The 17,955-nt window shown below is 42.4% G+C and overlaps 1 protein-coding gene across 1 annotated transcript in view; it reads left to right on the forward strand.

Annotated features, from left to right (window-relative positions):
- Window positions 1–17,955, forward strand: part of LAMA1 (laminin subunit alpha 1) — a 189,988-nt gene that overhangs the window by 51,177 nt on the left and 120,856 nt on the right. Inside the window, exons 5-12 of the mRNA XM_060200707.1 lie at window positions 2,026–2,205; window positions 3,609–3,698; window positions 4,981–5,098; window positions 6,529–6,707; window positions 9,825–9,930; window positions 11,928–12,088; window positions 13,684–13,824; window positions 15,706–15,870. Of these exons, the coding sequence (XP_060056690.1) occupies window positions 2,026–2,205; window positions 3,609–3,698; window positions 4,981–5,098; window positions 6,529–6,707; window positions 9,825–9,930; window positions 11,928–12,088; window positions 13,684–13,824; window positions 15,706–15,870 (1,140 nt within the window). The remainder of the gene's footprint in view (window positions 1–2,025; window positions 2,206–3,608; window positions 3,699–4,980; window positions 5,099–6,528; window positions 6,708–9,824; window positions 9,931–11,927; window positions 12,089–13,683; window positions 13,825–15,705; window positions 15,871–17,955) is intronic.

The following is a 17,955-nucleotide window of genomic DNA, read 5'->3' on the forward strand; positions in this document are numbered from 1 at the left end:
GGTGCAATACACCAATTGCAGAGACCTTTAACACAGCTAGATACCTGGCTTTATACCCTTGGAATGTTATTTATGAAAGAGAGGAGGAGGAGGAGAGAGATCTAAGGCATCCCTGGGACACAGGGGGTGCTGGGGAATCTAACACTGTGCCTTGTGCTTGATTCCAACATCTCTGCACTGCCGCAGCCTCTCAGGCATCAATATAGACCCCCAGGCAGGCTGAAGGGATCCCTGACCTGACTGCTATCTAAACTGATGATCAGTGTCATAACTCATACATTGCATCTTGCTGATACATTTCTTTCCAGAAGATCTCGTAATTTTTACTCTGCTGTGATTAAGATGTGAGGTCAGAGAAAAGCCCCGAATATTGAGAACAGTTGTTAACCCGAAACCAACTGTTTCTTGTTCTGCATAAATATTTCCACCTGAACCCACCCTGTGATAACTATAAAAAGGTGGGATGAGAAATGATCAGGGTCGCAGACTTTCCCCTTGCTTGGAAGGGTGTCAGCAGCCCAAGCTTAAGTTTGCTAATAAGGCTCTTGTTATTGCATGTGATTCTGGTCTTTGTGTGAGATCGGGACTCGAACTTCTGGGCATAACAAAGTAGCCTCTTCAGATCTTCCACAGAGCATCTTTCCCTTCATAGCAAGGCAAGAATAATTGCTGACATACACAGAGAGAAAGATGCCTTGAGGAGTCTCGCTTCTCATTTTCTCTGTGAGGCTCCTGTTTCCTGTGGTTCTGTAGAGGACTTGCCAGAAGGCTGGGAAAGCTCACACACCTCAGCCGTACAGACTTCATTATAGTTAGAGCAGAAATGAAAACAGCTTATTCTTTAGAAGCACCTGGCTTGAGGAGATAAAGCTCCAAGAACTCCAGAGTGCCCTTCCCAGCAGGGACTCGGCTGCAAAGCCTGCATTGTTCCAAAAGCAGAGATGATTAAGTAAGTGGGCATTACAAGGCTCTCTGGATTTTTTTTTTCTCACTCTTTCCAGTCAGTCTATTCATCACATTTGGAATTTATTTCAGAGAATTCATAGCTTAAGGATACATATTAAAGTAGCTTGCCCACGCTGAGAGAAGTGATCCTCCAAAAAAAGTTTTTAGTAATATCTGAGAGTCTGGAATTGATTACTTCAATCAATTAAAGATGTATAATGATTATGATGTTTCCTACTGTTAACAAGCATTAGTCGAAATTCTTCAAGAATCTATTTACTTGTTTTGAAATTTTTTATAAAGTTTTAAAAATTTATTTATTTATTCCCTTTTGTTGCCCTTGTTGTTTTATTGCTGTTGTTATTGATGTCCTTGTTGGATAGGACAGAGAGAAATGGAGAGGAGGGGAAGACAGGGGGAGAGAAAGATAGACACCTGCAGACTTGCTTCAGCACCTGTGAAGCGACTCCCCTGCAGCTGGGGAGCCGGGGGCTTGAACCGGGATCCTTACACTGGTCCTTGCACTTTGCGCCACGTGCGCTTAACCCGCTGCGCTACCGCCCGGCTCCCTACTTGGTTTGAATTTTAGTGTGTGTACAGATTATGTCCTGAGTGGTCAGGGAGGTGGTGCAGTGGATAAAGTATTGGGTTCTATTTTTATTTATTCATTAATTTTTCATCTTTATTTGATAAAGACAGCCAGAAATGAAGAGGAAAGGGAGAGAGAGGAGAGAGAGAGAGAGAGAGAAAGAAAGAGAGACACCTGCAGCAGTGCTTCCCCCCCTGCTTTCTCCCCTGGAGGTGGGGACTGAGGGCTAGAACCTGGGCCTTTTGCCCATTGTAACACATGCGTTCAACCAAGTGCATCAGCACCTGGCCCCAATCACTGGACAGTCAAGCATGAGGTCCTGAGTTCAATCCCCCAGCGACACATGTCTGGTTCTTCATCTTTCTCCTCCTATCTTTCTCATGAATAAACAAATAAAATCCTTAAAAAGTATCTATGTCCTGAAGAAATGACAGTTGTATTTTTGCGTGCTTACAAGGGACATTTATTTACTTTGATGCTTCCATCCTTAGATTCACACGTCAATCATCAACGGCAGGCCCAGCGCTGATGACCTCTCACCCAAGCTGCTGGAATTCACTTCGGCGCGATACATCCGACTTCGCCTGCAGCGTATACGGACCCTCAATGCAGATCTTATGACCCTCAGCCACCGTGACCCCAAAGACCTCGATCCTATTGTCACCAGACGGGTAAGAGCGTGGCGGTACTTCTGAATAGCGTACACGTTTTCTTAGCCACTCATCCATCGATGGCCATCTCTCGGGGTTGCTTCCAAGTTTGAGCTTTTACAAACCATGCTGCTGTGAACATCGGTGAATGGAGATCCTCTTCTGAGAAGTGGTTTTTGCCTTCTTGGGGTAAATAGCCAGGAGATGGATTGTCTGGTTGTAGGGTTGGCCAATATCTAGTGTTCTGAGAAATCGCCAGACTTTTCCACAGGAGCTGGAGCGATTTACATTCCCTTCTGTGGTGCCGTGTAGGCGGGTGGCTTTTCTCCCACATTCTCACCAACACTTGTTTCTTTTTCCCACCAGAAAGATCCCTGAGGCTAGGTACCTGCACTTTGACTCCACTACTCCCAGCTACTGCCAGAGGACATTCTCATTCATCCTCTCCCTCTCCCTCCCTCTCTCACTCTCTCCCCCCTCTTCCTCCCACTTGCTCTCTCTCTCTCTTCCTCTCATTTGCTCTCTCTCTCTCTCCTCCCCTCTCTCTTGCTCTCTCTCTCTCTCTCGATAGAAACAGAGAGAAACAGAGTAGGAGAAAGAGTAGCAGAAAGAGGGGAAAGAGAGAGAGAGACACCCGCATTTGGGAGACATGGGAGGGGCTTAAAGTGGGGGGGCTTGTACTTGTTATGCTGCCCCTGGTTTGCCGCCACCAGGCCCTCGTCTTATCCTTTCTGATGGATGACATTCTCACCGCTGTAAAGGGTTCTCTCATTGTTGTCTTTATTTGTTTCTTTGATAAATGGTGTTGAGAAAATTGTTTTGTTCAATGTAGCATTGTATCTTAGAGATTTCAGTAAGTTGGAATTTAAATTCGATTCCCTTCATTTAAAATGCAGCCAAGTTGAGAGATTATTTTAGACTCCTTTGGTTTCTATTGATGAGTTACTTTGAGCGTAATTTATTGTAATAAAGCACAAAGATTCTTTTGGCATGAAATATAATTTTTGTTTTGGGCATTTTAATTTTTTTAATATTTAATTCCTTTTTTGTTTCCCTTGTTTTTATTGTTGTAGTTATTATTGCTGATGTCGTCATTGTTGGATAGGACAGAGAGAAATGGAGAGAGGAGGGGAAGACAGAGAGGGGGAGAGACAGACAGACACCTGCAGACCTGCTTCACCACCTGGGAAGCGACTCTACTGCAGGTGGGGAGCTGGGGTGGAGCCTTGAACCGGGGTCCTTACGCTGGTGCTTGAGCTTTCCACTACATGCGCTTAACCCACTGCGCTACCACCCGACTCCCAAAATATAATTTTATCTATTTTTTGGATTGCCAATAAGAGAGATATTTCTTTGTGTGCCAACATTTTCTGTTCACTAAATAAAAGATTTTAATGTGTATGCATGACTTTCTTTTTCTTTAGTATTACTATTCAATCAAAGATATTTCTATTGGAGGAATGTGCATTTGCTATGGTCATGCTAGTAGCTGCCCATGGGATGAAACTACAAAGGTGAGTTGAAATATTTCCTATCTTACTAAGACTTCAAAATAGAATTTATGGCTGCACTACCCCAACTAAGCTATTTTTATTCAAGGCAGATATTGAATGGCATAAAATTATGTCACCAAAAAAAAAAAAGATGTCCAGATAGTTTAACTGACTTCAGTTGTTTTTTTAAAGTTATTTTGCTTTGTTTGACTAACCTTTTATCACTTTATTTGGGGGCTAATGGCCTACAGTACAGTTGCCGACACAGGCACATTTCTGCTTTTCTGTGGCGTCTACGGAATATTCTCACCCCCAGCTTAGATCCTTCCATCATCATGCAAAGAACAATACTTTCTTTTCTTTTTAAAAATTTCTTTATTGGAGGATTATTGGTTTATAGTTGACAGTAAAATATAACAGTTTATACATGCATAATACTTCCCAGTTTTCCACATAACAATTCAACCCCCACTAGGAAGAACAGTATTTTCTTACTGACTCCTTACTATAAAGTTTTGTGGGGTCTCTCTCTCTCTCTCTCTCTCTCTCTATATATATATATATATATATATATATATACACACATATAACATACACACAAGATTCCAACATCTGTAAGTGTTTCAGTGTAGAAAAGAATATAGAAAAAAATGTTACTTCCACTCTATTTCTGTCCTTCACCTTTTTACTATATATATATATATAGAGAGAGAGAGAGAGAATAAAATTTATCATTTTAACCATTTGAAAGTATATAATTCAGTGGTACTATGAATTTCTATAAGGTAGTAAAGAAAAAAACTAATTATAAATTATGTTTATATTTTTCAAAAGAATAATTTATCTTTTCTGGTTTTTATCTTTCTTCCTTTCCCACACTATCAAGTCAAGGTAAAATAAAGTCTATCAAGTTTAGCACAATATACCTTCTCTTCATCTTTTAAATAACTTACATGAAGTTACTTCTTATATTTTCCCTAGTTGTTGTAATTCTTTAACTCTTGAGGATGATTCTCTTATAGATGCTGGGAAACAAGCATACAGATGAATATCAAGAATGTTATTAATATGCACTTCCAGATCCTTCAAGTCTTTGTATCTTTTCTGAAAAGCTTCTACTAGTTCACACTTTAATTTTGCTTTATTCTTCCTCATTTGTTTTTGTGACCAGGTCATATAAAACATTGTACTCCATTGCAAAGGCTAGTTATACATTTGAGAACAATTGTTCTTGACTGAATAAAATCAAGAAAAATACACGGGTATGTCCTGGGTTGTGACTTTTGTATTTCTCATCGCCTAGAAACTCCAGTGTCAGTGTGAACACAACACATGTGGTGAGAACTGCAACAAGTGTTGTCCTGGGTTCCATCAGCAGCCCTGGAGACCAGGGACCCTTTCTTCTGGGAACATGTGTGAAGGTAACACCACTGACAACCGGAAGATGGTAGAGCTGTTTTGTCCTTCTTAATATGCTTAAATTTATAGCAACTGAAGAATTTTTGAAATTTGCTACAAAATTTTTTTTCTTAGATACAACATTAGTTATCAGTAACAAAGTTGACAACCATGTAATTTAAATTATTGAGACATATATCTTTATGGATTTGCTATTTTTAAAATTTTTCTTTTTGAATATTTATTTATTCTTTATTAATTTGGGTTCTGCTTTTAAGTAGACAACATACACACAAGATTCCAACGTCTGTCAGTGTAGAAAAGAGTATAGGAAAAAACATTTCTCCCACTCTTATTTCTTTTTTCTTTTTTTTTTTAAATTTATTTTTTTATTTAAGAAAGGATAAATTAACAAAACCATGGGGCAGGAGGGGTACAACTCCACACGATTCCCACCACCCAGTCTCCATATCCCATCCCCTCCCCTGATAGCTTTCCCATTCTCTATCCCTCTGGGAGCATGGACCCAGGGTCATTGAGGGTTGCAGAAGGTAGAAGGTCTGGCTTCTGTAATTGCTTCCCCGCTGAACATGGGCGTTGACTGGTCGGTCCATACTCCCAGTCTGCCTCTCTCTTTCCCTAGTAGGATGGGTCTCTGGGGAAGTGGAGCTCCAGGACACATTGGTGGGGTCTTCAGTCCAGGGAAGCCTGGCCGGCATCCTGATGGCATGTGGAACCTGGTGGCTGAAAAGAGAGTTAACATACGAAGCCAAACAAATTGTTGAACATCCCACTCTTATTTCTGTCCTTCACTTTTTTACTATTTCCTACTCTGTTCTTCTGAAATTTACATGTAGATAAAACATATATTAACATATGCCTATCTCTAACACCTTACACAGAACCTAGCATACTGTGTGCATTCTATTCTTCCCAGTCCTTTTATACTAACAAAATGTCTTAAAAGAAAATATTTTCATATTAACAGTGTGAAATACTGTTTTTGAAAATGGTAGTACAGGATGTCAGTGTAACTGTGGGGGAGAGGGAGTGGGGGGAATATAAATAGTAACTTATCCAGGATATTTGGGGCATTACCAGTCTTTTGCTGGCCCAAGCAGTGATATAGAGGTTAACAAGTGTACAAGTATTTCTCTAAGATACAAGACTAGAAGGTGGATCGATGGATCAAACGAGGCAACACATTTATAAATCTGCTAACAGTTCCCAATAGTATATACAGTTATACCTCTGTATAATTTGCCATATTCTGCTAAAATTACTTATTCTAGAAACTTTAATTTTATTGGCAGTCATAGAAACTTAGGGAGGGAGAAGTTGTTGTTTTTTGTTTGTTTTTTATTTTTACATATATGGGGTATTATGTACATTATGGCATACGTATGTTGATGTCTGCAGATATGTAAATTGAAATGTGAAAATATGTTCCTAGAATGTAACTGTCACAATAAAACCAAGGACTGCTACTATGATGAAAATGTTGCAAATGAGAAGAAGAGTCTGAACACTGCTGGGCAGTTAAGTGGAGGAGGGGTTTGCATCCACTGCGGGCAGCACACCATGGGGGTCAACTGCCAGACGTGCATTGACGGCTATTTCAGGTCTCACGGAGTAAGTGTCCCCACAGCTCACCCAAACTGTCCTCCCAGGTTGGGGAGCAGCTTCTTCATAACTCACTGCTGGCGGGTTTTTTGTTTTCTTTCCTTTTGTAACATTGCATCCCCATTCTTATCACACTGGTAGTGCTCTTCATATACTGATTTCCTACTCACTGTATTTCATTTTCTTTTTTCTTTTTCGCCTCCAAGGTTATCACTGGGTCTTGGTGCCAGCACTATGAATCCACTGCTTCTGGTAGCCATTTCTTTCATTTTACTGAAAAGGACAGAGAGAAATTGAGAGGGGAGGGGAGCACAGAGGTAAAGAGAAATAGACAAGACACTTGCAGACCTGCTTCACCACTTGTGAAGCTTCTCCCCTACAGTTGGGGAGCTGGGTCTAGAACCCAGATCCTTGTGTGGGTCCTTGAGCTTAGTACTATGTAAACTTAACCAGATGTGCTACTGCCCAGACCTCATCCTCTTGTTTTCTTGCTCTGCATAGGATGTTCACATAGTTGGCTTCTTAAAATGTGGAGGACTCACTATCATTGAATTACCTCCCTAGTCCAATTTCTTTTCTATTTTAAAAATGACAGAATGCTGGCACTCACGTGGAGTGGCTCCAGCCAGGGGGTAAGCCACCGACCCTCCCTCACCAGCTCTAGTGACTGTGTGATCCATAAAGGAGACATCGGGGAATACTCTGGTACAAACACTCATTTATTTGGAGATGGGTACAGGTTTATATAGAGAGTTAAACAAAGAACATTTTTCACATATGTCAGAAATTACGGGTTTCTTAAAGGTCAGCTTGCCCCTATGGTGGGGGGCTGGTATGACGAGAATTGACGAGATACATAAAGGTCAAAACGATTAGTCTCCATGATGCAGGCAGGCTAATTATCCAAAGGCATTTGAGAGAAGCATAAGGGTTAAACCAGTAAGGTGAGGTAGAGAAAAGAAAAAACAAGGCGTGATGTAAACCATAGATAGCAAAGGACACAAGGAAATAAGATTTTGGGGGCTTTTCACTGTCTGGTGTTAGGGGTGTATGAGAGAGTGTGTTCTCCTTTGTGATCAAAAGGTGAAGTGGACGTGTGAACTTTGAGTGAACCCTGAAGCAGGCAGCCATTTGGCCTGCTGGCAAGGGGAACTAAGTGTGAGAGACTTGTAGGATTTCTGTGAGCTTGAGAGACTAACAAGGAGAAACTGAGTCTGGGAGACTTTTCCCTCTTGGCTCATCTCTATAAGGAGAGAGGCTAACAAATGGGGTGTCATTCCAGACCTCCATCCAAGGATGGGAGAGCTCCCCTAAGCTCTGCCAATCTTTCACATAGTCCCACAACAGAAGACTGTGTGTGGGGGGGGGGGGGAAGGGATTAAAAAAAAAAAAGAGCACTGCTTCACCACCCATGGAGTTCTGCTCAGTGCTCCCATGCCATGCTGGGGATTGAACTGAGGCCTTTACAAAGAGAGATGTGCACTGTACTGCTGAGCCATGCTGGGACTGTGTTCATAGTTATTTAACTTGAAATCTAGGACTGATTAATTGTGTAGTTCCAGGGCTTTGTAATGTTACTAGCTGAAGCAGAGAGTTGGCTCTTACTGTTTACTAAAAGTTTCGGAGTCAGGCGGTAGCGCAGTGGGTTAAGCACACGTGGCACAAAGTGCAAGAACTGGCATAAGGATCCCGGTTCGAGCCCCCGGCTGCCCACCTGCAGGGGAGTCGCTTCACAAGTGGTGAAGCAGGTCTGCAGGTGTCTGTCTTTCTCTCCCCTCTCTGTCTTCCCCTCCTCTCTCCATTTCTCTCTGTCCTATCCAACAACAGCGACATCAACAACAATAATAATAACTACAACAACAAAACAAGGGCAATAAAAGGAAATAAATATTAAAAAAAAGCTTCTTGACTTATTTTTCTAGTAGAAGAGCCACCAATCAGACTGTTAATACTCGTATCCTGTTGTATGAGTCTGTTGCCAGAGATATTTTACTCCACACAGTCTCCTACCTCTGCCTCTTCTCCCTGTGGCGGAGAAAGCTTTTAAAACATTTGGGTCGGGAGTCAGGCTGTAGCACAGCGGGTTAAGCGCAGGTGGCGCAAAGCACAAGGACCGGCATAAGGATCCCGGTTCGAACCCTGGCTCCCCACCTGCAGGGGAGTCGCTCTGTCCTATCCAACAATAATAATAACTACAACAATAAAACAACAAGGGCAACAAAAGGGAATAAATAAATAAAATATTTTTTTAAAACAAGTTAAAAAAAAAAAACATTTGGGTCTAACCACAGTTAGGTAAGAAATAGTAAGTACCCTCAAAGCATCTACCTTCCTAGCTAGGAAGGTTCAGGAACTAAGGTCCAGGTGAGAAAACAGGAAGTACTGATCCATTTTCTAATGGGAACAAGGCATGTGACTCACTTCTGCCTGGTGCTCCTTTTATGCCATACAGTAACAGAATCTAAAATACTGTGTAAATGTGTCACAACTTCAGCTTTCACCCCATCTTCAGGAGACAAAAGCCCAAGGAGGGAATAGAAAGGAAATGTCTGGAAAGCCTTGGTCAACATGTCACCTGTAAGATTTCCTTGTAGCAATCCTTGTGTTTATCTTCTGACTTTGTATCCAATATATTGTACACTGTACTGCTCAGACTTGTTAGTAGACAAGGCTCCACATATGTGTCTATAACCATGATCATTTATATTAAATATATATCTATTACAGAGAGAGAGGGAGAGGTGGCCAGTAACTAAAGCAGTTGTGTCTTGCCTATATAAAGAGCTGAGTCAATCCTCGGTTGACTTGAAAGGTAATTGCCACCTGATTCTGTACTGTGGTCTGCTCATGGATGATGTTGCCGACGTCTCTGAGAGAAATCCAGGAGATAGTGGAGTAAAAGGGGAGTCCAGGGAGCAGTGGTGATGACACAGCAGTAAGAACACCAGCATTTGCTTCACTTTGAGGTGTCCTGCACTGTTTTTAGTTTGTCTCTAGAGGTTCCCTGCTACACAAAATTATCTTGGAGATAAAAGTGGATGACTTGTCATTGTTATAGTTGTTGATATTCTTGCAAATAGGGCCATTATTTCGAGTAAGGTGATCTAAGAAATCCTCTGATTGCAGGTGTCTCCTTATGAGGACAACCCTTGCCTTCCCTGTGACTGTAACCCTTTGGGGTCCCTCAGTTCTGTTTGCATTAAGGATGATCTCCATGCTGACATACACAGAGGTAAGTACTTGTCTCACTCTTGTGCTTTCAAATCGATTTGTTCTTCTTTGGAGGGAGATTTGTAACAGATGAACCTGCTGCAATGGATGAAGATGACTACCGATTCTTGGTTCAGAAAATATGTGTGTATCAAGCACCTACTGTGTGTTGGGGGTCTTTCTCGGATGCAGATAAGGATCAGTGTCATGGACATAAGCCAGAGTTAGGGCTTGTGATTGGAGGGAGCTAGGGCATGGAGATGGAGTTCTGGGCTACCAAAGTGACATCTGAGTAAATAGGGAATTTGATGAGAGAAGAAATCAGGTTTAGCTTGAAGCCATACATGGAGCACAGTCAATAGCAGTGGCTTCAGCTCACTCCAGCTCTGAGAAGACATGTTGGCAGCTTGAGTATACATCATTGCACAAAGCAAGCAAAGCCTCCAGCCAACTTTGTAGACGACCATGCTCTTTCCCTTTGGAAAACCCATCCGTGTATTTGCAAATAGCTGACTAGGTTGCAGCTGTTTAAAGACTTCTGTGACCCCTCCAAATTCTTCAGTCACTAGCAATTAAAATGAGTATTGATCTGGAGGGGAGGCAGACTGATGGGAAACCACCAGCAATATGGCGGGTAAATGACACAAGGGAGTCGATTCTTCAAAGAGCTGACGTTCCAAAAGCAATGCCAGATGCTGGGATTACAGAGTGACCGTTACCCTTGGTTTACTAACAATTCACAATATCTAAACCATCAACCACACCACACAGAAACCACTTAGCCCATTTTACAGCCATAGACACTAATTCAGGGGGCCAGGTGGTGGTGCACTTGGTTGAGCGCACATATTACAGTGCACAGGGACCCAAGTTCAATCCCCTGGTCCCCACCTGTAGAGGGTGAAATTCATAAGTGTTGAAGAAGCAGGGCTGTAGGTGTCTCTCTCTCTTTCTCTGTTCCTTTATATCTTCTTATCCCTCTTCAATTTCTCCCTGTCCTTATAAGAAAGACAAAAATACAGTATAAGCAAATAAATGGAAATAGAAAAAGAAATGAATTCAGAGCAACTAAGAAACATAGCCAACATCATACAATTAGGTATAACATTAAAAGCACTTTTTGCTTCTACATTTTATACAGCAAATTTACCGTGGGGTATAATTACCAATTAATGTGGGGGGAAGTCAGTGTTTCTGGTATATTCCTGCATGTAGCCTTCACCACACTTTTCAAACCCCCAGAAGGAAGTTCCTGCCCATTACACCCCATTCCACTTTTCCTCCCTTTCCCAGTTTAAGCAGCTTCTATTCTACTTGACTTTCTCTATTTAGGTTTTCTTATTCTAGACATTACTTTCTTCTTCTTCTCCTCCTTCCTCTTCCTCCTCTTCTTCTTCCTCTTCTGAGTCCAGTTGCTGCATCATCTATGTCTAACGTTTTGAAAAATTGCTAAATTATTTTCCCGAGATGATGGCCAATTTACATTTCCTCTAACCTTTGTGCTTTCATATCTGTTTTCTTCCTTTTTAACCAGTAATTGGCGAATTATATTCTCTGGGCTGTAACTATCACACTGCCCATTTTTATAAATAAAGTTTTATTGGCACAGAGCTATGTTCATTTGTTTACATATTAACTGTGGCTGCTTTCAAACAATCATTGCAAGGCTAAAACATTACAACGGTGTCTCTACTGCCAGAAGATCTAAAATACTTATTCTCTGATCTTTTGCAGAAAAAAAACAGTGTCAGGGGCCAAGTGGTGGCACACCCGCTTAAGCACACACATAACAGTGCACAAGGACCTGGGTTCAAACCTCTGGTCCCCACCTGCAGGGGGAAAGCTTCACAAATGGTGAAGCAGGGCTGCAAGTGTCTCTCTGATCTCTTTCCCTCTCTATCTCCCCCTCCCTTTCATTTTCTCTGTCTCTACCCAATAGTAAATAAATATTTAAGTGTCAATCCTGTTTTAAATCTGTTTCATTTTCTGGTTGGGTCATTACTGTTCTTTTTTCCCCAGGGAAGTGGCCAGGTCAGTGTCCTTGCAAGAAAGGTTATGCAGGAGAGAAGTGTGATCGTTGCCAGTTTGGCTATAAAGGTTTCCCGGTCTGTGTTCCCTGTAACTGCAATCTGCCAGGCAGCGTGAATGAGGACCCGTGCTCTGAACCCTGTGTCTGCAAGGTAGGCTAAACACACCCGTGAGTTCTCTCTGGGGTTTCCTGAGAAAGGAGCAGATTCCACTGGCCTAGATAAATTTTTGATCTTCGGAACAGCATGTCTTAAGCACAGCTGCCCCCTCCCCTGCAGCAGCTGGAGAAGCGTGACAAATGTTATCACACGTTTTGGTAGGCGTCGCTGAGCCTAGATAGGCACCTGGCTTTCTTTTTGGATTCCTCTGGGCTTTGTTGTATAGTGCAGAAGTATCTCCATGACTTTCTACAGAGATCACAGGTCTGCATTTCTTAAGCCTTGGCTTCTCCTGTGACATTCATTTCCACTTTCCATCTTCAGACATCTAAGTTAGTTTGAATTTTTCCATTTGATGAATTGAACAGTGATAATTAGGGGACAGGTGGTGACTCAGCAGTAGTGTGTACACTTCACCCTCTGCAAGGACTCGGCTTGGAGCCCATGCTCCCCTCTTGCAGGAGGGAAGCTTCATAAGCAGTGGAGCAGTGACGCAGGTGTTTCCCCTTCTAGGGCAGGGGGAGTAGACAGCATAATGCTGATACAAAGAGATTCACATGCCTGAGGCTCCAAAGTCCCAGGTTCAGTCCCCTGCACCACCATGAGCCAGAGCTGAGCAGGGCTCTGTAAAAGAGAGAGAGAGAGAGAGATCCCCAGGTGTTGTTGCCCTTTCTCTCTAAACCCCACCACCACCACCAAAAAGAAAGAAAGGGAAAAAAAGATAGCTGATAGAAGCAGTGGAGTGATGCTGACACTGAGCCCCGGAGATAATCCAGGTGGCAATCAATAAATCAATCAATAAATAAATAAATATCATCTAGAACCTGGGAAGTGTTTTCTCCTTAGCTGTATGGCATTGAAAACCATTTCCTTCAATTCATAGAACTTTCTGCATTATTTTATATGCTCACTCTCAAGCACGTGAAGCCTTAGGTATATGGCATAAGTGACAAAAAAAAAAAAAAATCTAGACTGGATTTTAACTGGTTTGAAAGATCAGCCAACACATAAAATTTAAAACAAAAAAAAAATACAAAATATTCATTTAACTATAGTGACCAAATTCTATTATCCATAGCCTCCCTCTTGACTATACCACAAAATAATGAATATTTTTTATTTTTTTAAATTTTTATTTATAAAATGGAAATTTTGACAAGACCATAGGATAAGAGGGGTACGATTCTACACAGTTCCCACCACCAGAACTCCCTATTTCACCCCCTCCCTTGAAAGCTTCCCTATTCTTTATCCCTCTGTATGGACCCAGGGACATTGTGGGATGCAGAAGGTGGAAGGTCTGGATTCTGTAATTGCTTCCCCGCTGAACATGGGCATTGACAGGTCGATCCATACTCCCAGCCTGCCTCCGTCTCTTTCCCTAGTGGGGCAGGGCTCTGGGGATGAATATTTTAAAATGTTTTTTCCCGAAATATCAGCTCCACAAGGCTTTATATTGGCTTTGGACATCTGTGGGTTTATCAGCTGCTCTAGCTGGCCAAACACCTGTTGGTCTGTGTGCTAGCGTCCTTTGGTTCTGTCTGAACACATCGGTTTCAACAAAACCATCTGTCTGCTCTGACTTGCAGGAGAACGTGGAGGGAGAAAAGTGTGACCGCTGCAAGCCAGGATTCTACAATTTGGAGGAAAGGAACCCCCAGGGCTGCTCGGAGTGCTTCTGCTTTGGCGTATCTGATGTCTGTGACAGCCTTTCTTGGCCCATCGGTCAGGTGGGACATTCTCTCCACAAGCCAGGATTTAATAGGTGCACCACCTCAGAGGGCTAACTTGATGTTGTGCTGTAAAATAGCAGAAGGGACTTTCCCTGTGATAATGTTCTCTCCTTCATTTGGAATAACAATGGCAGGGACTAGAGGTAGCTCTCTACTGAGGCACCAGTTAAGTTTCTTTTTGGATCAGCTGTCTAACCCCACAGATATTTCCGTATGGAAATAGTGACAATGAGCTGACATAGGAGATGGCATCGTGGGCTGAGGAAACAGCTCATCTGGGTAGTGTGCTGCTTTGCCATGGGCACCACCCAGCCACCCAGGTTTGATTGCCAGCCCCCACTTTGAAAAAAAGCTTCCGTGCTGTGATTCTCTCTCTCTCTTTTTCTCTCTCTCCTTCTCTCTCTCTCTCTCTCCTCTCTCTCCTTCTCTCCTTCTCTCTCTCTCCTCTCTCTCCTCCTCCTCTCTCTCTCCCCGTCTGTATCTTAGCAAATACATAAAAAGTAGATCGCACTGTGGGGAAACTGGTGGATATGCAGGTTACTGTTTCAGCCCTACACACACACACACACACACACACACAACCTCTCTCTGGACTCAGAATTCAAAGCACAGCAGGATCTAGAGTCATGAAAAATGTTCTGACTCAGGGAAGTTGACATGAGTGGGAGCAGTAACTGATGGTGACCTAGAGATTGCAAGGGCTGGCAGGATGTCCCCAGTCATGTTTTGAAGAGGGAGTCCTGAGGGATCATTGCAGGAGGATGAGTTCTCAGAGGGTACCGGGGGAGGTGAGATAGAAGTTACAGTGCACCTGTGTTTTGCACTGCCCCGTCTCAGGAGACCTGTACTCACCCCTGGGGGTGAAGGGGGCCAGGCCCCAGTTCTCTGCTCCCTCCCTCCTTTCCCCACCATCGAGATGCTGAGGAGTAGGCATGGTCTGGGCGAGGCAGGGGTATACTTGAGATGAAGGTTGATTTCCTCTGGCTACTTGCCATCCCTATGTGGGTGTCAAATTGGAAAGGGAGGATCTGGATACTGTTTTTGGGCATTTGGTTTAAAAGGCAGATGGTAGCCATGAAGCCGACGCCAGAATTAGTGACATTTTTATTCAGTGCACTCTTATGTTCTTTTGCTGTTTCATATTTTAAATCTGAAAAGCTATGTTTGCGGCCTTGGTGGTTTTACTGTCCTATCTGGATTTGTGTGTCTCTTCACAGATTCACCTGGTCCTCTGGCGGGAACCTAGGTGGTGTGGCTCTGCAGACAGCATCTGCTATCTCCCATCTTTCTTTCAACTTTGTGAAACTCTCTCCTCAGTTGTGAAGACATTAGTCCTTTACAAGATTTTTTTTCCCCCCACCCAAGTTTTTTTTTTCTCCTTATTGAGGGGAGTAATGGTTTACAGTCAACACTAAAATATAAATAAATAAATACATACACACATGGTGGAGGATAGATAGCATAATTGTTATGCAAAGAGATTCTCATGCCTGAGGCTCCCAAGTCCCAGGTTCAGTCCCCCTGCACTACCATAAGCCAGAGTTGAGCAGTGCTCTGGCTAAATAAAATAAAATAAACAGTAAAATACAGTAGCTGGTACACGTGTGACATTCCTCAGTTTTCCAAGTAACACTCTACCCCCCGCCCCAGGTCTTCATCCGCCATCATGTTCAGTACCTGTATCCTCCCCCCAACCCAGAGGCCTTTACTTTAGTGCAGTCACTACACCAAAGCCAGTCCGAGTTCTGCTGCGTGCTTTCCCTCCTTGTTCTGTTTCTCAACTTCTGTCCATCAGTGGGATCATTGCGTATTAAATGGATGAGCTTCAAGGTCACTTCTACTTGATTTTCTAAGAAATCTTGCCTCTTGTTTCGTAAGGTGAAGAACATGTCCGGGTGGCTGGTCTCTGACTTGATCAGCCCAAAGAAGATCCCGTGTCAGCAGGGCGGCCGCCATCAGATCACCATCAACAACACGTTGGTCATGCAGAGACTGCCACTCACGTATTACTGGTCTGCCCCTGAGGCCTACCTTGGAAACAAGGTAAGGGCATCACTGGAAGTAGTCTTGGACAGAGATCTCAGAGCTCACTAAGAAAGAACGACTCTTGGTGGTGCACCTGGCTAAGCACACACACTGCAGAGCACAAGGACCCAGGTTCAAGCCCCCCGTCCCCACCTGCAGGGGGAAAGTTTCACAAGTGGTAAAGCAGGGCTGCAGGTGTCTCTCTGTTTCTCTCTCCCTCTCTATCTCCTCCTCCCCTCTCAATTTCTCTCTGTCCCTATCCAATAATAAATAAAATTTAAAAATAACATAAAAAGTAAATTTAAATTGTTAAAAAAAAAAAAAAACTACTCATCACATTGTATATTGTCCCATTAGTCACTTGCGTGCTTACAGAAAGTAAGACAGCATTTACTGATCTCTGACTCACAGGGCCTCTCCCCTTCTCTCCCCTTCTCTCCCCTTCTCTTCCCTTCTCTCCTTGTCTGGCTTGTTATCACATTATTCAAACAGGAACTCTTTTGTTTTTGTCTGGCTATTCACATTGACCCCTTTTCACATAATAGACTACTTTTTCTCCGGGCTCCTGGTTAAGAGTTGGTCACAATCCTCCTCTTATCCTTGCCCCTTATAGCAAAGACGGACCATATGCTAAGAGGGCCTAGAAACATAAACAGATTATTTTGTTGGTGCTGCCGTGTTCCCTAGTTCAATGTTTGGACAGATTGTTCTTCACAGGGCGGGGGTAGATAGCATAATGATAATGGTTATGCAAACAGACTCTCATGCCTGAGGCTCCAAAGTCCCAGGTTCAATCCCCCTCACCACCATAAACCAGAGCTGAATGGTGCTCTGATTAAAAAAAATAATTGTTCTTCACATAAACATAAGGCGAACATAGAATGCACATAAAGTTCACATTTAGAAACAGAATTTTCAGAAAATGCATAGAGACCATTCTGTAGAATGAAAGTGGAATAACACAATGTTAAATTTTCCTCCAGGGACATAGCCTTCCTGCTTCACCAATTATGCCATTTTATTCAGATTATCTGTGATCTGCAAATATATTCATAGGAATGTCTGAATAACATCAACTCTCTGTTCATGTTAACCATATACTTGGTTTATAAATAATGATATGTTTCCTTAGCAGAGTAGGTTTTGCAGCTTAGTGAATTTGTAGTTCCGTTAATAATTATATTTGTATTTAACCTTTGTTCTCTGTATGCTTAAATAGTGTTTATTTTGAAAATATACATTATATCAGAATCCCAGAGATGCTTTCTACTTATAATGTGATCTTGTTTCCAAAAGCTAGTGATTTTTTTTTTTTCCTTAAGAGATTTCATTCTCTCCAAATTTATGGTGCAAATACTGGATTGTCTTGTTGTAACATATCTGTAGGAAAGACAATCTTGACTATGTTTTTTTCCTTTATTGGGGGATTAATGCTTTATAGTAGACAGTAAATACAATAGTTTGCACATGCATAACATTTCCTAGTTTTCCACATAACAATAAAGCCCCCACTAGGTCCTCTGTCATCCTTTTCCAGGACCCGAACTCTCCCCCCGACCCGTCCCAGAGTCTTTTACTTTGTTGCAATACTCCAACTCCAGTTCAGGTTCTACTTGTGTTTTCTCTTCTGATCTTGTTTTTCAGCTTCTGCCTGAGAGTGAGATCATCCCATATTCATCCTTCTCTTTCTGACTTACTTCACTTAACATGATTTCTTCAAGCTCCATCCAAGATGGACTGAAGTCACCATTTCTAATGGCTGAATAGTATTCCATTGTGTATCTAGACCACAATTTGCTCAGCCACTCATCTGTTGTTGGACACCTGGGTTGCTTCTAGGTTTTGGCTATTACAAATTGTGCTGCTCTGAACACAGCAGTACACAAATCTTTTTGGATGGGTGTATTGGATTCCTTAGGATATATCCCCCAGGGTCACAGGGCAGGTTCATTTCTAGTCTTCTGAGAGTTCTTCACACTGCTCTCCACAGGGGTTGGACCAATTGATATTCCCACCAGCAGTGCAGGAGGGTTTCTTTGTCGCCATAACCTCTCCAGTGTTTATTACTTTATTTTAAAAATATTTTTATTTAGTTATTTATTA

Source organism: Erinaceus europaeus, chromosome 10, assembly GCF_950295315.1.
Source record: "Erinaceus europaeus chromosome 10, mEriEur2.1, whole genome shotgun sequence".
Lineage (NCBI taxonomy): Eukaryota > Metazoa > Chordata > Mammalia > Eulipotyphla > Erinaceidae > Erinaceus > Erinaceus europaeus.